Source organism: Phocoena sinus, chromosome 11 (genome assembly GCF_008692025.1).
Source record: "Phocoena sinus isolate mPhoSin1 chromosome 11, mPhoSin1.pri, whole genome shotgun sequence".
In the NCBI taxonomy this organism is placed as follows: domain Eukaryota; kingdom Metazoa; phylum Chordata; class Mammalia; order Artiodactyla; family Phocoenidae; genus Phocoena; species Phocoena sinus.
In genome coordinates, this window is record NC_045773.1 from 11,462,190 (window position 1) to 11,484,546 (window position 22,357).

Here is a 22,357-nt window from a genome sequence, read left to right on the forward strand (position 1 = left end):
AAGCACCCTCTCTCTCCGCAAGGGATTTCAAAAACCCACAGGGGGTGAAGATGAGCATGTCCGGTTCTGGCAAGGAGCCTTCACCTTCTTTCATTCTGGGTGATGGTGCCCTTCTCCAGCTTCCCAGCTATGGAGCCCAGCACCTTGCTGGCATCGTTGGCAAAGTCCAGGTCCCGAACCTCAGCAGGAGAGACTGGAACTATGGCAAATGCTTCTTTGTCCTCCTTCACGGGAGAGGTTCCAATCTGAAAAGCAAGATGGTCTTTGTGGAACAGCCTCTTAGACTGAGAGGGTAAGACGTAATCAAACACTGTATTTATGGGACATGGGGCAATCCAAAAAGCCTAGAGCTCTCTTGTGGTTCAAATGAATGGACACAGAAAAACACCTGGAAAGATGTACCCCAAATCATCAACAGCTGTTACCTCTAGAGGTTGGTATTGTGGAGAAAAGTAAGGCAGGAAATGGGGCAGTACTATGCTTTTATAGCTTCATTTGTTACAGGGAGCATCTGAGACTTTTGTAATTTAAAAACACACTTATAAATACATAGGGAAAAAAATCAAACGTACAAAATGGTAATTCTTGTTTCTGAGAGTATTATAAGGGTAGACACTGCACCGATCTTCTAGCTTTTCTATATACCTGAAAATGTTCATTAAAGTAGAAGAAAAAATTCCAATAATCTTCCCCATCACCAAAAAATATTATGCGAGAGCATAATTCCATTTTTTAAAAAGAAAAACCCTACGTCTGTGTATTTATGCTCTCTGATCCTGAACAAGGTGAGAAAGGAGAGGTGGGCTTCAGGGAGAGAAATTAAAGAGGTTGGAAGGACTTTCAAGAAATAAAAGTGCACATTTAAACACAAAGAGAAATAAAGAAATAATAAAGATTGGGTGAAATCAACTAGGTATGTGATGTATGTCAAGGCACAAGCAAACATTCCCCCAGCCAAAATCAGCCTTCAGACAGATATGAAATCCAGACAATTGCTCAACCTTTAGGGCAGAAGCTATGGAATAAAATAAAAGGGTCTAATTATTTCAAAAGCCCTGGGCTTGCTTTAGCCAGGTCCCTTGGAAAGAATTCTTTCATCACATTCAAGTTTGTCCGCCACCACAGCACAACTTCGGACCTGCATACGCCTCCATCTGCCCTCAAAGGAGCCCTTTTATTGGGAGCACGAGACCGAGGGAAGCAGCCAAGTAAGGGGACTTACTTTTAGCATCACGGGTTTTTCTTCTTCCTTGTCAATGGGGATATTTGTGCTGTGAACCCAGGTATTAGTACACAGGTGTCTGAGCCGGACATACGAGTTTCTAAAGGAAAAGAAAATAAAAGAAAAAGGATTTTAGGGACAGGGCTATTTAGGCTCTCTACAGCCACTGCCCTAGAATACATCCTATAAGAATAAAAAAAGGATACCAAAATGGTTTTCCGCTATACACACTGGACAGCATAAACTTAAGAGCCAACGGTTCTGGTCCAAGATACACTTTGGCATTTTGATCTACAGTGGCAAACCATTCATAACCACTCTAAGGTGATTGTGTCGTGCTGTATTTCTAAATGCAGCCACACCTCATTCTATTATGTTTGGCTCTGTTGCCCTTAACAGACCCCGTTTTTTTGTTTTTTTAACAAATCAAAGGTTTGTTCATCATGCAAGTCTACAGGTTCCATTTTGGCAATAAAGTATTTTTAAATTAAATATGTACATTGTTTTTTAAGACATAATGCTATTGCACACTGAACAGATAACAGTGTACTGTACACGTGACTTTCATATGCAGTGTGAAACCCCCAGATTTGTGTGACTTGCTTTGTCGTGCTATTCGCTTTATTGCGATAGTCTGGAACTGAACCCACAGTATTTCTGAGGTATGCGCGTATAAAATTATACACTGTGAATGACTATCTCCGAACAAAGCGAACATGAGACAGTAACAAAAAGTATTTACTGAGGACCTACTAGTGCTTATCATGAGAGATAAAGCAGTAATTGAAATTTTCATATGGATCAATATAGCAAAAAATAAAACCATAAAATGCCTGGAAGAAAATGTGAGTAAAAATTTAACAATCTTGTGAGAGGGAAAGCCTTTTGAAGCACATAACAAAACACAAGATTTCCAAATTTCAGAAGCAAAAGATGGATACATCTTATTACATAGTTTAAATTTTACATTTCCATACAGCAAAAGTAGAAAAAAGTTTAAAAACCATCATGAACAAAACTGAAAGAAAAATGACAACCTGGGAAAATAAAAGATTAATATATAGTATAAAAGGGTATTAATCCACATACATAGAGAGATCTTAAAAATCCGTAAGACAAACATCATGAATATTGGAAATGAAAATGGAACACGTACGCAAACCAGTAGTTTAATAAAGAAACATAAATGACCAATAAACATCCAAGTACATATTCAACTTCCTCAATTTATACAAATTAAAACAATATATCATTTTATTGTATCATATCCCAAAGATCCTGGAAACTGATACAACCCAGCACTTAGAGCTTAGAGAGCTTACAGAGCTTAGAGAAATGAGTTCTACACACTCATGGTAAGCGTGTCAACAGGTTAAACTCTGGAAGAGAGTCTGGCACTTCGTATAACATGTAAAATGTATCTACCTTCTCATCTAGCAATCTCATTTTTATATTTCTTAAGAGATGACAGCACAGGTGCAAAATGAGGCAGAAAGATGTTCAACAAAGCATTATTTATAATAGTTAAAATCTTGCAAACAACCCAATGTCTCAGTAATGGGCTAGTTAATTATAGTATGTAAGACAGAATAGTACAGAGTTCTTTAAAATGATTACAATCGATATTTATTTACTTGGAAGTATGTACAGGACATATTGTTCAGTGGAAAAAATGTTAAAAATAGCTTATGGGGCTTCCTTGGTGGCGCAGTGGTTGACAGTCTGCCTGCCGATGCAGGGGACACAGGTTCGTGCCCCGGTCTGGGAAGATCCCACATGCCGTGGAGCGGCTGGGCCCGTGAGCCATGGCCGCTGAGCCTGCGCGTCCGGAGCCTGTGCTCCGCAACAGGAGAGGCCACGACAGTGAGAGGCCCACTTACTGCCAAAAAAAAAAAAAAAGCTTATGATTTATTTATGATAAATTATACACAGGTTATCTGTGTGCCCAGAGACGTGTCTGAAACTACAGAAAACCAAAATGTTTGTCGTAGTTACCTCCGAATGGTTAGATTTTATGTAATTTTTTACTTGTCTCTTTGTTCTCCGTGAGATTTTAAAATATTTTTGTTGTTGTTTCTTTTTATGATGTGCATGGATCATTTTACGATGTTTTTCAAATCTGCTTTTCTTTTAAAGAAGTAGTGACAGAATACTTGCTCTTAAGGAATCTATCATCGCATTAGTGAGATGAAATGAACGCACAACAAGCGAAAGTAACAGGAGACATACCTTAGAAAGGCTTTAAGATGGGAGACAGTCAAGGTAAGTACTTTTAGAGGAGGAGATTAAGGAGGCTTCAGGGAGGCATGGAATATTTTTGTTACAGAAAACTTGAGCTGGAACTTTAAACACTGGTGGGACCAGAGCAGAAAGGACAGCATGGAAGTCATTTGCATTAAGAGGAATTCAAAACAACAGCATCCTAAGTTCATGGGAAAGGGGCACGGGGGAGGGCACATTAAACCAGGCACGTCTCTTCAGTAGATCCTCTAACTTCCTTCATTTTAACTGTCTTGAAAATTACAAGTGGTATTTACTCTGAATAGCACGAACATAAATTAAACAACACAAACAGGACATTTGACAGAGATTTGCATTTTTTCTTCTGAGGAGCTTGGATGCATTTTCTTCTTTTCAAAGAATAACTGAAAGCTTGGAGCTTAACTTTTACTTGGCCGATTGACTACATTCTACAGAGTTCTATGTCAAAGTTCATTTAAAATACCAAGGGCATTCTGTCTATTCATCTGAAGTCTCATTCCCAACCCTTAGCTCAAGAGTCATGACATCAGGACAACTGCAAAAGAGCCACAAAGCTGGATGCTCTCCCAATGTTCATTTACTGCATCTAATTTGCATAAATTGCAATTTTACTATCTTGCTTATTACATCCAGGACTTGTCACTATCCCTTTCGGTTTGTCTTGAAAGCATTCTTTCAACCAATGACTATTACAAAAAAGTTCTTTACTGGTAACATTTCAGGTACCTCCATGTATCTACCGCCAGACTTTCTGATCTTCAAAGAAGCAAAATTTAGCACAACTCTAAGATGGAGGGAAATGCGTGTACTCCTCCTAAAACTTTTATGACTCCACTGAATCAATGAATAAGAGGCCCTGTTCACTTCTGGCTCTGAGGTTGGTGGCCAAGGGCAAGAACAGATAAAAATTTAGAGAGCTAAGACCAAGTCCAAGATCATAACTAATAATAAACACATTGGTAAACCACGCCAGACACTTTCTCCAGGGTGAACACAAGGCTTCCCTTGCTTATGAGTTTACAATCAGTCTGTCTATGGACAACTGCCCACAAAGAATGTTTTCCAACAGAGAAACAGTAATGAATCAAGGGGATACAGAAGCAGGGCTCTACAGCCAACCAAAGCTGTTTGGCAAGCTGACCTAGGAATTCAAACTTCCCCTCCCCACGGGATCATGGGGATTTCCAACCCACTGGGGAATATGGCCAACTGGCACCTCATTCCTCTTCACCAAGGGAATGCCATGAAATACCTTCTGACAGATATTTTACATCACATGGTTCTGTTCTTTGCTAACCCTTACAAACAAAAAACTTAGCAAATAAAACTAACGTCATTCCCTTGTCTTCTGGGAGCCTAAAAACAAAATCCATTAAAGAGCTTCCAGAATAGAGGACACAACACAGGGAAAAGTACTTAAACCAAAACGCAATTGGATTCTATAGTCCCTATGCCTATCTAGGTAGTCAGTGAGAAAGGACGCTTTACAAAAGCAATCTACCCTACTTCAAACCATATGTTTAAAAATGATCTCAAAATCGATCAAAGATCTAAGTGAAAAGAGCACAAACTACTAAAACTCTCAAAAGAAAACATTAGCATCAATCTCCGTGACCTTGGATTAGGCAACCGTTTCTTATAAAGCAAAAGCATAAGTAGCCAAAAGCAAAAATAGATAAACTGGACTTCAACAAAATTAAAAACTTTTGTGGTTCACAAGACACCACCAAGAAAGTGCAGAAATCTACAGAATGGGAGAGAATACTTGCAAATCATAACTGATAAGGAGTTCGTAATAAAGAACATTTAATACTCAATAATAAGACACATAATCCTTTTTTTAAGTGGCCAGAAAATAATGGGCAAAGGATCTGAAAAGATGTGTCTCCACAAATGATACACAAATGACCAATAAACACATAAGATCATCATCGTTAGCCATCAGAGAAATTCAAGTCAAAACTACAATGAGATACCACTGCACAGTTACTAGGATGGCTCAACTGTAAAAAAGATAAACAAGCATTAGAGAGAAATTAGAACTCTCATATACAGCTGGTGGGAATATAAAGCCATAAGTGTAAAACTGGCAGTTCCTCAAATGTTAGACATACAGTTACACCCCATAACCCACTAATTCCACTCGTAGGTAGAGACCCACGAGAAATGAAAATATATATCCACGCAAAAATGTGTACACAAATGTTCACAGAAAAGCCAGAAAAAGGCAAACAACCCAAATGGCCATCAACTAATAAGTGAATAAATAAAATGGGACATAACCGTACCGTGGAATCTCATTCAGGAACACAATGAAGAATACATGCTACAAAACGGATGAATCTTACAAACAACGCTAAGTGAAAGAAGCCAGTCACAAAAAGCCATTCCATTTATACGAAATGTCCGGAACAGGCAGGTCAATAGAGACAAAGTGCAGATTAGCCTAAGGCTGAGGGTGGAGCCTGGGGAAACGAGAGCGACGGCCAGTGGGTACAGTGCTCCTTCTCGGGGTGATGAAACTGTTCTAAACTCGACTGTGCTGATGGTTGCCCAACTCTGCTAATCTACTAAAAACCAATGGATTGAGCACTTCCAGCAGGTGAATTGTACGATACATGACTTATATCTCAATATATCATTTTTCTTTTAAAAAAAAAAAAGCAATCTACATCAGGACAAACTTGGAGTACGCGAAGCTGTGCCCATACTTAGGATTTAATAGGAGAACATCTCCAGCTTTTCCCAGATTCTCAAGGGGTTAATGACCCAGCAGGGGGTAAGAAGCAGCGATCATTGTGCTGAATGGCAATGAACAGCCTCCTTGTAAGGTTCTCTTCTTGTGGACACTGCCTTCTGTTTATCACTCTGAGAGGGACAGGAAGAGTATCCAGCACAAGAGAAGGTTCTCCTCTAATTCTTTTTTTTTTTAATTTCATGTTTTGGCATTTTTGTTAGCGTTAATCATTCCCTTCTCTGCCGTCTAATTTCATTAAGCACCTAAGTGTCTAGTGGATGCTAGACACTTGGATACGAACCTCTCCATAGCCATTACCTTCTTTACAATTCCTTTAATGTTTCCTATAATACAGTATTTAAGAACATAGTCTTTTGTGTTACACAGACACTTCTGTGTTCTCCTCCGGTTGTAACAGCACCCAAGCTGCAGTTACCACTTTCACAGCCCAGCTCTGGCTGAGCAGGTAAACAGCAATGATATACAGGAACAATGAAACACAAAGGAATCCTCAGAGGGGCCCTGTGTAAAACCTCCCAGTGCCAGTGAGGCTTCCACTACCCAAGGCTGTGTCCAAGAGTCAGAATTGCAAGAACAGCCCTATCTGGCTCTGCAACGGTGCTCACTGACTTGTGGTAAGTTGTTTAAATTCTCTGAGCCTCATTTCTTTACCTCTAGGAAACGTCAAATGATAATACCTATCTCACAGGGGTTTTGGTGAAGGTGAAATTATATAACATGAGTATTTAGCATTACAGATGGCATGTAGTCAGCACTCAACAAGTGTTAGCCACTATTAATACTTTTGTTGATTTTTTTGTTTTTTCAAGATTTTTTTTTTAATGTGGACCATTTTGGAAGTCTTTATTGAATTTGTTACAATATTGCTTCTGTATTATGTTTTGGTTTTTTGGCCATGAGGCACGTGGAATCTTAGCTCCCCGACCACGGATTGATCCTGCACCCCCTGCATTGGAAGGTGAAGTCTTAACCACTGGACCGCCAGGGGAAGTCCCTGTTGATTTTAAGAGTGAGCTTTTGTTCCATTTACGGTCTAGTAAATGGAAATGCTTTTTTATGCAACAAAACTAAAAGTCAAATTTAATAAAATAACCAAAGAAGATTGGTCTGATTTCTCAATACCTTTAATAAAGCTTACTATGCATTGAGTGAATTTCAAACGTTCCATTTTCTAGAATTTCTTTTCAATTGTTTATTCAATTGACCAGGAGATCTCTCAGATTTGGAAAGGAGGGAGAGAGTAAAGGAAACTAGAAATATTGAGCTACTTAAGCTTAACGTTTGGTTTGTTCACCTAAACATAGCACGTCTTAGCTAACCACTGACTACTGAGAACTTACAACTGATAAGCCATGGAAAAAAGAAAAATCAGGTGTCATTTCAATGGGCAACCAGAACAAATCCTTTACCAAATCCTGTACAAAAGCTTCAAGAACGACAATGATGTTTTGGATTCCAAGAACCCCAGCCAGGCCGCATATACCACCCTGACTCACTTGAGATAAGCCGTTTTGGACTCATACCTTGGGACAAGGCTATCGCCTCCACGGAGGGTGGTGGGATCTAGCTCAAAGATGGAGGAGATGTCATTGCCTTCGGGCACAGAGACCAGGGAGTACACCATCTTTTCTTGGGCGTTTCGCAACCTGCTCCGGGAGGCATCCTGATCAGAGTCCAGCTGAGGAGGAAAAGTCATCGCGTCAAGGATTGCACATGCCACGGCCTTCCCTCACTACAGTCACTGCACAGTCCACAGGAACAGGGAAGAAACAATAGTGAGCGTCAGTAGCTGGCAGGAGAAGCACCACCGTTTCAGAGCAGTCATCAAAGATGATATAGTTGGCCACCCACACCAAGAATGTTTACACTCTACCTCCTGGTGTTGCAATAAAAATGCTTAAGCAACGTGGGGTTGCATTACTAGCTCTCCACGGGCAGAGTGCTACTGGCGGTACATCCCGGTGCAGCGGTCGGGAGAAACTTCGCCTGTGGATTCTGTTATGGGCGGTCGTGTTAACCTACAGTGAAACTGTCTAGCACGAATATGATACAGCTACTTCCCAGGAGAAAAAAACAATGCAATGAAATAAACCTGAATCCAAGTGTTTGGAAGCAGCTACCCCCATGTGGCCAAGAAAAATATTTGAGAAGTCAGACTAGCCCTGAAAAAAATGTTCCCAATTAATCAATTGCTGATGACAATTCAGGGGAAAAGGGGCCCCTCCTGCTACGTGAGGGATTTGGCTGAGACTGAAGAAAATCTCTGACAGTGAAGGCTGAAGAACAAGGATGAAAGCTTTCCCAAGAAACTGTAAAAACACATCTAGTCTCCAAAGGCCATCTGCCTAAGAAGACGGAAGCTGCACGCCGAGCCTAGCGCCTGCTCTGACAGGCTTCACAAGGTGGCTCTCCGCCGTGTGATCTAGACGGGATCATTTCTCATGTTTAGCATCCTTGCAAGATGACAATATCCACCTGTGTGTACTAGGAAAATCACATTTCCCTTGTCTCTATCTTGCTTTGCTTAGGCTGAGGCCCTGCTTCCTTTCCAAATGCAATGGAGAAAAGAAAAGCAAATCTAACAGGGGAAGGAGAGAGCGTTAAGACAATGTCATTCCATGGGGCCTGAGTTCTAGGACTGTAGGCAACAGCTTGCTTTTTCAGTTCATCAGCAGCCCCAGCCTCTGTCTATTAAAAAAAAAAGGAAGGAAGGGATGGAGCGACGGAAGAAAGAAAAGAAAATGCAAACAATTCTTCTGATACCCCAAACCTCTGTCTCCCCCCTCACACTCCCTCCTTCTCACACCCTGTAACCTCTGGCTAAACAAACCCCCGTTCGTCATTCCACCTACACTAACGTAAGACTCCACTGGAGAGGTTCAGGACAGCTCCGAGAGCTCAGCTCGGGAGAAAGTACTGTGAACAGAATGTGTCCTCTTCTAACCACTGTTACCTGTAAAGGGTTGCACACACCACTTTCAAAATAAGCCCTGCCCCGGTTCTGGTGTGAGACACGGGGCTCAGCTACAGACTGGCAGTTAAATTTCAGACCTGCCACACATCTGAAGAAAAATGCCAGCTGCACTGAGTCCACGGCGTCTGGACTGTGACTGAGCAAGGCGCCCTCATCCTCCCGAGTGCAGTCGGCGCTTGCCATCTAGTGGGAGGAAAAGCACATGTGCAGAAGGCCGTCAGACAAGAGCCAGCCTCGGGTTGTTCTTTCTGTCCCTGTGGCGTCGAGCCCGTGGCTCAAGGGGGCTGCTGAATTTAGCAAGAGGAGAGCGACAAAGCCGAATGGGGTCCCAGGCAAAGCCACAGGCACTGGGTGCCAGTCTCAGGAAATACGCGACCAGTAAGCAGAGCAGAAAGAGAGGCTTCCTCTCCCACACTCCCGAGTCTCCCAACCGAGAAGACCGTGAAGGGTGCAGGACCCTCCCAACGCTGACACCTTCCTCCCAGAGGCAGGAGCTGCGCTGCTGGCCTTGTGGGTGCGGGGTGAGCCTCCCCACCACACACACCCCTCCTCCACGCGAGGACCGCCACCCAAGCAACACCCCGAGTATCCGGAGCAACGCGACCCAGATCTGCAGCCAGACCCACTGGCACATGGCACTGCCCTGGCACGCAGAAGCACGAAAGAGTAGAAAGATGGCTGCACTCCCAGCGACCCTGAGGCCTGTGGCCAGTGAGGACCACGCTCTGCTTCTTCACCCGTCAAACAAAGATGGAGAGGCCTGTCCCAATCCCTTCGTGCAACTGCTGTGCAGCCCAGAGGAACTGTGGATGGAAAGGCACTGAAAATGGTAATCAGCCTTTGCAACTTACAAAAATGCCATTTATTAAGCGTTTACTATGGGCTAGGCACTTCATTTGCACAACATCTCACTTCGTCCTTACAACCAGCCCATTGTCCACAGCTACAGATGAGGGAATTCAGTCTCAGAGAGGGCAAGTAACGTGTCCAGAGTCACACAGCTCATAAGCGGTGGGTCCGCTATTCAAACCCAAGTCTGTCTCTCTCTGGCCCTACTTTTGATCACTGCGTCCTTCCCCCTGCACTGCACGTGCCCGTCTTTCCCTCGCACGTGAACAGGCCAGGAGAGCAGTCCCGTTCCACACAGAATTCAAGGTTCACTCGGACATCAGCTCTCCCTGAAAGAAGCCATGGTTCTCCTTCAAAGTCATCTCTGAGGGGAGCCTTAGTCCCCCAGCAAGTCCAGCAACTAACGGTGGGACACCCTCAGCTAGAACTCTGCGTTTCTTCCGAAGCTAACATTCTGCCCAAACCTAATCAGAAGGTTCATGGCTGCTGCAGAATTCACAGCACTTTCGTTGACAATTACATTCTGTATTATCGCCACCCCAACTCCCTTCATTAATGTACCTATGTCAATGTCCAATGTTTTCAAAATCTTACGAAAAACAACACCCTCAATACCACCTAGCATATTCACCATCAAGATGTTCACATGGACACACAACGTCAAACAGAGCAGCAACCGTTTGGGTCTTTGTTAATCCTAGACCAGAATGAAGCACTCCACAAGAGAACTGCATGACTTACACCCATCATTTCCCTGTAACACAACCACTTCCCTCTTCAACCCGTAACTGTGGACACCTGAACCCCCAACCCAAGTGCCTCCCTATCAGCATTAATTGGCAACATGGCTTCCAAAGAAGGATCCAGCTGGCATTAAAATTCCAAACCACACAATAAGGTCTATTTCTGACGTTGCAGAAAGGACAGATGGTTAGACAACTGAGGGTCTAATCAGCGGTCATGCCTCATGTGCTACCTCCACACTCTAAATGACAGTGTCCACCTTATACACTCATTCCTTGAAGACATCCGAGTGAGTCATAGATTCAGGTCAACAGCAATGAGACACTGGCATGTAAAAGGCTGGCTTCTACAGCAACCATCACCGTCTCCAACCTAGCAGTATTCCAAGAGATACCGTGAACTTCTGCAACTCAGAGATGGAGACCCCTTGACTAAGCGCACAGAAAGAGCATCATGACCGACAGTCTCCTGGACCAACCAAGACACAAGGGGCTATGACTGCCCTCAAGGGAAGCACAGAACAAGATCCTCTGTTAAGGCAGCGTAAGCTCTCCCCTTCCCCAGCACTCAGTGACCACAGGGGCAGTTTCTTACATGGGGTTCCAGATCACATGTCCTCACCCTACCAGACGAAGACAAGAAGGCTCTTGTCCATACTTACTGAGGGCTGAAACTCCAGGCATTCTTCCTCAAAGTCAGGGTCTACCTGATGAAAAAGAATCATTAGGAAATTAAAACATCCATTGCTTTCTCAAGGACTTGGCCCCGCTAGCAGGAGACTTCGAGGCCTGCGAATATCTTTGGACAGCTAAGAACTTCTCCCTTCCCTCTGTTCACGAAACCAGCATGCCACAATCACAACACACGTCACACGAGTACAACACACATGGAACAATCTACCAGTCACCGATAGACGGCTCTCAAATGTAGACAGAGGAACACAAAGAATCCACTAGCAAAGCAACAGTTAAAAGCCTGAAGTAAATAAAAGATCAGTATCCAGTGACTGATAATCCTGCTTATTTCTAGTTAGAAAAAAAAAAAAAAATGTCTGGCTTCCAGCAAGAACTGCATTCGCCCCAGGACATAACAGGTAATGCAACCACCATTGATCTTTGGCAAACCATGTCATCAACATTTCTCACAGCTGGTGGGCTGGGTCCATCATTTCCTATGGCTCCATTTTAAATTTCAACTTAGTCTTAATCTTCGGCTCTTCAATATTTCAAAACCATCAGTTCATACAAGTGTCAGGCATCCCAGGGGGGTTGGAACATTTAGATTCAGCCTTCCTTGGGGTCAGCTGCAGAAGCAACACTGACACCCAGGCATCACCTTGAAAATCTCTGAGCAGTCTCACCAGTGGTACCAGATGACAGGAGGTATCCCTTGATGTACGGCTAGAATCTGGTATGAATATGCATCGTACATCTTCCAGCAGATCAGAGTAAAACTCAACATCTGTCGCACAGTAACACAGCTCCTTAATTTAATACAAAAACTAAAAGGGAAATTCCTCCCATCCTTCAGTGTTGAGTCTTGCCTTTCCTCAAAAACCCTTCACGGTCATTTAAAATACATTGCCTTGATTTTTTACATTCCTGTAAGTAAAAGACCCTGTCTATTCCACTAAAGCTCTGAGTAACCAGGCTATATAAAATTACGTAATTCTTGACGGGTTTTAACGCTTCCAGCTTTACATACCGTGTTTCACTGCGGCCCAGTCTTGGTCATTCGTGTTAGGATCAGGGTTGGTAAATAAGATGCGGTGAGAGTAGTAAACAGAGCAAAATGGAAAGATCACCCTAAAACCCTGATTAGCATTATGTTTTTTAAGATCGATTCTCTTAGCCACTGTCAAATACAGCTGACCCTTGAACGATGCGGGAGTTAACACGCGTATAATTTATAGCTAGCCCTCCAGACCTGCGGCTCCCCATCTGCAGTTCTTCTGCATTCTCGGATTCAACCAGCCACAGACCGCGTAGCACTGCAGTGTTTACTACTGAAAACTATCCACAGGTAACTGGACCCGTTCAGAGTTCAAACCCGCGTCGTTCAGAGTCAAATGTATACAGCACGGTATTATTAAATAAAGTCACCAGGATGGACATTACATTCCCACCACAGCATTATTTTCTAACTGACCTTCTCCCCACAGCTTGATCAGAAACCCTGTCAAATACTAAAATGTGTTCACGATTTTTGCCTCTTCTTGTCTATAAGCAGGGAAATGAGGTGGAAGGAAACAGAAAAGCAGAAGGAAAAGCTAGGTAACTGAGCATTACCCTCAGCCCCTAACTACTTAATGGCTATAGGTAAGTGAGGAAAGAGCAGTACATCATCCTTGAAAGAGAAAAGCTATGGGGCTGCCACTTACCTCTGCTGCTAAGTAATGCCCTGTAGCAAGATGCTTGAAACGGAAGAGGCTGTTCCAATATCCTGCTCCACCCCGACACGGGTCATGCTGGACCACCTGCAACAGGAGTGGAAGAAACGTCAATCCAAATGAGGGCGGCGCATGAGACTAGATATCAATTACAGGAAAAGATCTGTAAAAAATACAAACACATGGAGGCTAAACAATACACTACTTAATAATGAAGTGATCACTGAAGAAATCAAAGAGGAAATAAAAAAATACCTAGAAACAAATGACAATGGAGACACAACGACCCAAAACCTATGGGATGCAGCAAAAGCAGTTCTAAGGGGGAAGTTTATAGCAATACAAGCCCACCTTAAGAAGCAGGAAACATCTCGAATAAACAACCTAACCTTGCACCTCAAGCAATTAGAGAAAGAAGAACAAAAAAACCCCAAAGCTAGCAGAAGGAAAGAAATCATAAAAGTCAGATCAGAAATAAATGAAAAAGAAATGAAGGAAACAATAGCAAAGATCAATAAAACTAAAAGCTGGTTCTTTGAGAAGATAAACAAAATAGATAAACCACTAGCCAGACTCATCAAGAAAAAAAGGGAGAAGACTCAAATCAATAGAATTAGAAATGAAAAAGGAGAAGTAACAACTGACACTGCAGAAATAAAAAAAATCATGAGAGATTACTACAAGCAACTCTATGCCAATAAAATGGACAATCTGGAAGAAATGGACAAATTCTTAGAAATGCACAACCTGCCAAGACTGAATCAGGAAGAAATAGAAAATATGAACAGACCAATCACAAGCACTGAAATTGAAACTGTGATTAAAAACCTTCCAACAAACAAAAGCCCAGGACCAGATGGCTTCACAGGTGAATTCTATCAAACGTTTAGAGAAGAGCTAACACCTATCCTTCTCAAACTCTTCCAAAATATAGCAGAGGGAGGAACACTCCCAAATTCCTTCTACGAAGCCACCATCACCTTGATACCAAAACCAGACAAGGATGTCACAAAGAAAGAAAACTACAGGCCAATATCACTGATGAACATAGATGCAAAAATCCTCAACAAAATACTAGCAAACAGAATCCAACAGCACATTAAAAGGATCATACACCATGATCAAGTGGGGTTTATTCCAGGAATGCAAGGATTCTTCAATATACGCAAATCTATCAATGTGATAAACCATATTAACAAATTGAAGGAGAAAAACCATATGATCATCTCAATAGATGCAGAGAAAGCTTTCGACAAAATTCAACACCCATTTATGATAAAAACCCTCCAGAAAGTAGGCATAGAGGGAACTTTCCTAAACATAATAAAAGCCATATATGACAAGCCCACAGCAAACATCATCCTCAATGGTGAAAAACTGAAAGCATTTCCACTAAGATCAGGAACAAGACAAGGTTGCCCACTCTCACCACTCTTATTCAACATAGTTTTGGAAGTTTTAGCCACAGCAATCAGAGAAGAAAAGGAAATAAAAGGAATCCAAATCGGAAAAGAAGAAGTAAAGCTGTCACTGTTTGCAGATGACATGATACTATACATAGAGAATCCTAAAGATGCTACCAGAAAACTACTAGAGCTAATCAATGAATTTGGTAAAGTAGCAGGATACAAAATTAATGCACAGAAATCTCTGGCATTCCTATATACTAATGATGAAAAATCTGAAAGTGAAATCAAGAAAACACTCCCATTTACCATTGCAACAAAAAGAATAAAATATCTAGGAATAAACCTACCTAAGGATACGAAAGACCTGTATGCAGAAAATTATAAGACACTGATGAAAGAAATTAAAGATGATACAAATAGATGGAGAGATATACCATGTTCTTGGATGGGAAGAATCAACATTGTGAAAATGACTCTACTACCCAAAGCAATCTACAGATTCAATGCAATCCCTATCAAACTACCACTGGCATTTTTCACAGAACTAGAACAAAAAATTTCGCAATTTGTATGGAAACACAAAAGACCCCGAATAGCCAAAGCAATCTTTAGAACGAAAAAAGGAGCTGGAGGAATAAGGCTCCCTGACTTCAGACTATATTACAAAGCAACAGTAATCAAGACAGTATGGTACTGGCACAAAAACAGAAAGATAGATCAGCGGAACAGGATAGAAAGCCCAGAGATAAACCCACGCACATATGGACACCTTATCTTTGATAAAGGAGGCAGGAATGTACAGTGGAGAAAGGACAGCCTCTTCAATAAATGGTACTGGGAAAACTGGACAGGTACATGTAAAAGTATGAGATTAGATCACTCCCTAACACCATACACAAAAATAAGCTCAAAATGGATTAAAGACCTAAATGTAAGGCCAGAAACTATCAAACTCTTAGAAGAAAACATAGGAAGAACACTCTATGACATAAATCACAGCAAGATCCTTTCTGACCCACCTCCTAGAGTAATGGAAATAAAAACAAAAATAAACAAATGGGACCTAATGAAACTTCAAAGCTTTTGCACAGCAAAGGAAACCATAACCAAGACCAAAAGACAACCCTCAGAATGGGAGAAAACATTTGCAAATGAAGCAACTGACAAAGGATTAATCTCCAAAATTTACAAGCAGCTCATGCAGCTCAATAACAAAAAAACAAACAACCCCATCCAAAAATGGGCAGAAGACCTAAACAGACATTTCTCCAAAGAAGATATACAGAATGCCAACAAACACATGAAAGAATGCTCAACATCATTAATCATTAGAGAAATGCAAATCAAAACTACAATGAGATATCATCTCACACCAGTCAGAATGGCCATCATCAAAAAATCAAGAAACAATAAATGCTGGAGAGGGTGTGGAGAAAAGGGGACACTCTTGCACTGCTGGTGGGAATGTGAATTGGTTCAGCCACTGTGGAGAACAGTATGGAGGTTCCTTAAAAAACTACAAATAGAATTACCATATGACCCAGCAATCCCACTACTTGGCATATACCCTGAGAAAACCAAAATTCAAAGAGAGTCATGTACCAAAATGTTCATTGCAGCTCTATTTACAATAGCCAGGACATGGAAACAACCTAAGCGCCCATCATCGGATGAATGGATAAAGAAGATGTGGCACATATACACAATGGAATATTACTCAGCCTTAAAAAGAAATGAAATTGAGCTATTTGTAATGAGATGGATAGACCTAGAATCTGTCATACAGAGTGAAGTAAGTCAGAAAGAAAAAGACAAATACCGTATGCTAACACATATATATGGAATTTAAGGGAAAAAAATGTCATGAAGAACCTAGGGGTAAGATAGGAATAAAGACGCAGACCTACTGGAGAACGGACTTAAGGATATGGGGAGGGGGAAGGGTGAGTTTTGACAGGGCGAGAGAGAGTCATGGACATATACACACTAACAAACGTAGTAAGGTAGATAGCTGGGGGGAAGCAGCCGCAAGGCACAGGGATATTAGCTCGGTGCTTTGTGACAGCCTGGAAGGGTGGGATGGGGAGAGTGGGAGGGAGGGAGACGCAAGAGGGAAGACATATGGGAACATATGTATATGTATAGCTGATTCACTTTGTTGTAAAGCAGAAACTAACACACCATTGTAAAGCAATTATACCCCAATAAAGATGTTTAAAAAAAAAAAAAAAAAACAAATGAGGGCGGCGCTGAATCTGAGACACCACCCAGAAGTCATAGTGCAGGAGCCGTATTTAAGCTGAAAAAAATCATTATCTTCCAACAAACGCGTAACAAGTACCATATGTATTGTTAAGCAATGTTTCTCCAAAGGAAAAGAGTCCCCTAATTAACATGAAACGGTTGTAAGACAAAGTTCAGTGGTTTTCGGATTATTTGCCTTCATCACAAGGAAGATGTTAAGATCCTGGACTTCATCCACAAAAGGCGAAACAAGCAGAAAAAAAAAGAATCTCATGGAAAACTGTAGCAATTTATCCATGCACTCATGCACTATAATACATCCACACGCCTGTGCTTTGAAACTGGACACTCACAGTGCCTGGGCCAATTCAGCCTACAAATAAATGTAACCGTAGCTTCCGTTCAAGATGGAATAACTGGCACTGGGAGTTGCTGCCATAAATAGACACCTCACACAATACATGAACACGCCATAGACAACGAGAAAACTGAGTAAGATACACAAAACAACTGGGTTCAGATGTTGGATGACAGGGAGCGCACAACTGTGATCTCTGAGGACAGGGAAATAAGGTGATCTCCACGACTGCTCCGGCTTTCCGCTGGGAGGTCCCCTCTCTGGACAGTGGCATCGAGAAGAAGTATTCAAGCAGAGGAAACCAGTCTCTCTGAGGTGAGGAGATATGTCAGAACTTAAGGAGGCTGAGGTGACTGGAATTTGTCAGGGCAGAATACAGAGCTCCCCAGAAAACGATTTCCAGAAATCTGCACAGGGGCCTCCTTTAGTCTTTGGCTAAATACCAAGCTGCGTATGTGTAAGGCGAGACCCCACAAGGCCAAATAAAAAACGAGAGGGTAGTCGTAAGCTCAACAATCCAGGAGTTCACACAGGACTAGGTGTTCTGATTCTAACAAGCCAGAGGAGAGGCCGGTTGCACACCTGGGGCATTCAGTATCGATGTCAAAAGGCATCAAAAGGCATACCTTAGTAGCAGGGCTAGTCTAACCCTAAAAAATGCTACGGTACACTTGACCTAATGACGCTTTAAAACAAACCTCCAGAGGATCAAAGTGATCTACAAGTAACTTTCTTTGTCTGGCAAAACAAAATTCAATACTCTTTAAAGGAAGGCAACAGATCCAGAGAGTCAACAAAGGAGCATCACAACATTGGGCATATTGTCATAAAGCAGCGGACAGGCAAGAGTCAGGAAAACGCAGCCTGTCAGACAATATCGAATGACCCAGTATGTCCATGTGCTTGGTGGAGGCTAGAGACGTATGTAACAGTGACCGCCAAATTCTCCCCTTTTGATACATACCCACACATTTTGAGAAACTCAGTGGTTTCAAAGTAGGATAACTACACATACACACACTCACACATGCATCAAGACACATCATAATTAGGTGAACGTAAACCAGAAATAGAAAGAAAAAATTTTACAGTAGCTAGGGAAAAAAAGAGACACTATATGCAGGGAACAAAAGAGAAGAAAACCACTGAATTCACATCAGAAAGTAATGCGTGCAAGACAGCAATGGATGAACGCCTTCAAGTACAAAGAGAAATAACTGTCTATGTAAAATTCTACACTCAACAAAAAGATCTTTCATGAATGAAGGCCGTATGGAGAAATGAGAACCTTTAATACACTGCAGGTGGGGACATACAATAGTGCCTTCAAGACAGTCTGGCATTTCCTCAAAAGGTTAAACAAAGTAACCATGTGACCCACAATTCCACTCCTGAGAGAACTGAAACTCCTCACAGAAACTTGTGCACGAATGTTCACAGCAGCATTATTCACAACAGCCGAAAAGCAGAAACAATCCAAATGCCCATGAATAGTAAATAAAATATGGTATATCCATACAGTGGAACATTATTTGACAATAAAAAGAAATGAAATACAGATACGCATGGCAACATGGATAAACTTTGAAAACTTTATGCTAGGTAAGAGAAGTCAGGTACAAAGGACCACATATTGTAGGATACCATTTATATGAAATGTTCAACCTGGGCAAATCTATAGAGATAGAAAGTGGACCAGTTACCAGAGGTGGGGAGGGGCAAATCTGAAGAGAAATGAGCTGGGACTGCTATGGCTCAGGGATTCTTTTGGGTCAACTAAAAACCACTGAGAACTACACACTGTACATTTCTGAATCGTGTGACATATGAATTGTATCTCAATGAGGCTGTTATTTTCAAAGACGAAAAATAAGCTGATCTTTTTAAATGAAGGTGAAATAAAGATATTCACGGACAAATATAAAGTTGTTTTCTTGTCTTCAAATGAGAGCTGAGAGAATTGGCCAGTGGCAGACCTGCACTACAGAAATGATAAGGGAGTTTTTTAGGCTGAAGGAAAATGATTCCAGATGAAAACTCAAATCTACACCAAAAAATGAAGAGCTGGAGATGATGACTATGTGGGTAAAAGACTCCTGTCCTCTCGTTTTTCCATGTTTTTAAAATGCAAGTGACTCCTTAAACAAGGCAAAAATAAAAATAAAAATGCACTATGGAGTTTATAGCATATATAGAATAAAATGCAAGAGAACATCACCACAAAGGACAGGAAGGGAGAAATAACGAAAACCCTAAATCATGACCAAAAATATAAAACACATGGTGTTGCCTTCCTTCTTTTATTTGGAAGGGACACTTAAGTTTCTAAAATCCTCAAGAAAATAAAAAAAGGAAGATGTTCAGTGTTTCCCTAGAGTATTCAGAGGGAAAATTGGCAGGGAACAGTTTTGGGGGGGAGTAAAAATTAGACAGCTGTTGCTTCTCAGACGATAAAATACAGAAGATGTTCTACAGTGGACTTCTGGGTTAAGTTAGTCCGTACTGCAAAAACTCTCCCCAAAAGGTTGACACGTTTAATTCATTTCAATCAGTTTGTGAGTGAAGAAGACATGGTACTTGCTTTTAAGGTTCTAAAGTCAGTCACGGTGACTTCCGTAAGGTTCTGACATTTCTAATACTTTTTTCGTTTATGAATTAAGTCCCAAGTCCCTACAGCCTGGATATATTGCCCTTCAGGATCTGGTCTCCTAAAACAGTTTCTGTCTTATTCCGCGTGACTATCCTCTGTTCCTCATCAAATGAGGTTACTGAGTTCTAACCCAAGGTTGCCTCACATTTCCAATTCCACATTAGTATCTTATAGGAAGTGACTTACTCCATTCATCCCTTCCTTCTGAAATATAGGTCATCCCGTCAGCACCAGCTCAGATGCTACCTCCTTCAGGAAGTCTTCCTTAATCCCTTGCCCTCCCCCTCATCTACACATCCAGAGGACAGGGAATGTGCCTCTTTGTGCTTTGGGGGAGTAGATACTTCACCATCCAGTATCTTTCCATCCTATCACCAATGTGCACTCACCTACAGATTGTGATGGGTTAGGCACTTGATTACATATTGCTGTGATAGATAACTGAGCAAGGGAAAGAAAAAAAACAGAAGGAAGAGATGATCAGATGATCCAGAGAAAGAAATTTCCAACTTCAGTTGGGAGTTGGCTTCCGAGGTAGCTATTATTTTCCTCCACAGGAACATCTGGCATCCTTCGGATATGGCGTGATGTGTTTGTTTCTCTAAGTCATCCCAAGTCATCCATTGTTTTTGGAACAAGGTGGGTTTAAGTACCTGGATGTGACTTATTCCTACAAATCCATGAATCCTTTCTCCCTGCTTGCCCCACCCCATCCCTTACCTCCACCTCCCACAGGGCTTTTGAACTAGTCGCAGACGTGGCTGACTGCCGGCCGGTAGTTCTCAGGAAGACATGCTGCTTCTTCCTGTGCTCGTCACAGGTGAGAAACTTCTCCTGCTCGGCGTGGAACAGCCTCACCACGTCACCCTAAAAGTCAACACACGGAGGAATGAAGGAAAACGCATTTAAAAAGAGAACCAAAGAGGACCCAAGTGCTGCCCAGCCTGTAACGTATCAAACGTACCCCCTTTAATATGTCATCTTTGTTGTCACTCCATTTCATGAAAAGGACTATTTTCCAGCTGGTATTGCAGTTGACGGAATTGACCTAGAAAACAAATTAGTTATTATTTCACATACCCCTCAACAACTGTGGTTTCCTGTGCCCAAATGCCTTATTTCTGCCCAAGAAGCAAGGCTGTGCTTCAGCCCTCCAAGCCTAAAGACTGACATCATGAAGATCATAGAACTTGCAGACTCAATTGGCCTGACAGAAGTCTTCGGTAATAAATAGTTCATTTGTACCAGTCAGTATGTATGCTGCAACTCCGGCTAACAGAACCAAGCTTCCTGCCCCCCTGGAATGATATCTTCTTCTTCTTCTTTTTTTTCCCCCAAGTCTCTTGTACTATAGCCAGAACGTAAAGGCCCAGTGAAAACAAGTATGTATAAAATGAGATGAGCTACAAAGGCAAAAAAAAAAAGTCCAACGTATACATCCTAAAATGTTAATGATATAGCCATTGTTTGTACACGAAATATATGCCAGGCACTGGGCTAACATTCACTAATATATTTTATCCTCAGCAACACCCTAAAAAATAGCAATAACCATCATGCCCATTTCAGAGGTAGGAAAACTGATGCCCAGGGAGACTGGTTAATGAACCTACAGTCACAAAGGTAGGGAAGGGCAGATTCAGGATTTGAATCCGTATCTGTCTGTTTCCAGAGCTTGTGTCCTCCAAACAAACATCAGGCAAACATTTATGTCACCATCAAGTTATTGCCCTTGTGTCGTCCTAAAATTGCCAATTAAGTTAAGTAGATGTACTGCCAAAAGTAAGATGTCACTCTCACAGGGCTGCCGATGGCCGGCAGTGTCCCCTTCTTATGAATTAGCAAAAGACACACTCTTTAGGGAGACCAATTAGAAAAGGGTACCCCTCTGGCCAAAAACACTTGGTAAAGGGGGCCCTTCTCTCGTTAAAGAAATTAGAAAACAATCCCCCAGGGATACAAAGCTTAGCAAACTGAGCCCTCAGGTGACATCAGCCCCCACCCAATGAACAGGCTTATATAACCTCACGCGGCAGGCCTGGCTCTCGGTTTGTTCCCCTGCAGAATGGGTACACTGCCCCGAGTCACCACTCAAGTTGCCGTGAGCACACACATGCTCTGGCCCCAGGAAGGCTTGCTCCTGCAGCATACGCCTGCCCACAAGCCATAACTTCATTTCCCTTACCTCGTTGCAGCCCGGGTTATCCACCAGCTGATGACTGCTGGCATGTAAGGGCTGGCCAGCATTCACGGGGTTCAGAACGACCTTGTCACCTATGACCACCTGGAAAGGAAAGGACCAATAGAGCATTTCACAAAACAGGTCAGGACTGCAGACTGACCAGTGGCTAGCTCTGGCAGGAGCTGTAAGAGCCTGCATAGAAGGCGGCCCAGCTTCCAGCAAGTAGAATGATACAGCACAAATGCACAATTAACTCAGCTCAATATTCTATCATTACCTAAATGGGAAAAGAATTTGGAAAAGAATGGATACTTGT

At 42.1% G+C, this 22,357-nt stretch overlaps 1 protein-coding gene across 2 annotated transcripts in view; it reads right to left on the reverse strand.

Moving 5' to 3' along the window:
- The window catches only part of ITPR1 (inositol 1,4,5-trisphosphate receptor type 1), a 333,789-nt gene that overhangs the window by 180,087 nt on the left and 131,345 nt on the right, over positions 1-22,357 (reverse strand). Inside the window, exons 8-15 of one of the 2 annotated variants that reach the window (XM_032647529.1) lie at positions 22,045-22,143; positions 20,824-20,907; positions 20,580-20,726; positions 13,190-13,285; positions 11,471-11,515; positions 7,766-7,920; positions 1,223-1,322; positions 85-245 (exon numbers count right to left, since the gene is read on the reverse strand). In XM_032647529.1, the coding sequence (XP_032503420.1) occupies positions 85-245; positions 1,223-1,322; positions 7,766-7,920; positions 11,471-11,515; positions 13,190-13,285; positions 20,580-20,726; positions 20,824-20,907; positions 22,045-22,143 (887 nt within the window). The remainder of the gene's footprint in view (positions 1-84; positions 246-1,222; positions 1,323-7,765; positions 7,921-11,470; positions 11,516-13,189; positions 13,286-20,579; positions 20,727-20,823; positions 20,908-22,044; positions 22,144-22,357) is intronic. The other variant, XM_032647530.1, reaches the window with a different exon arrangement.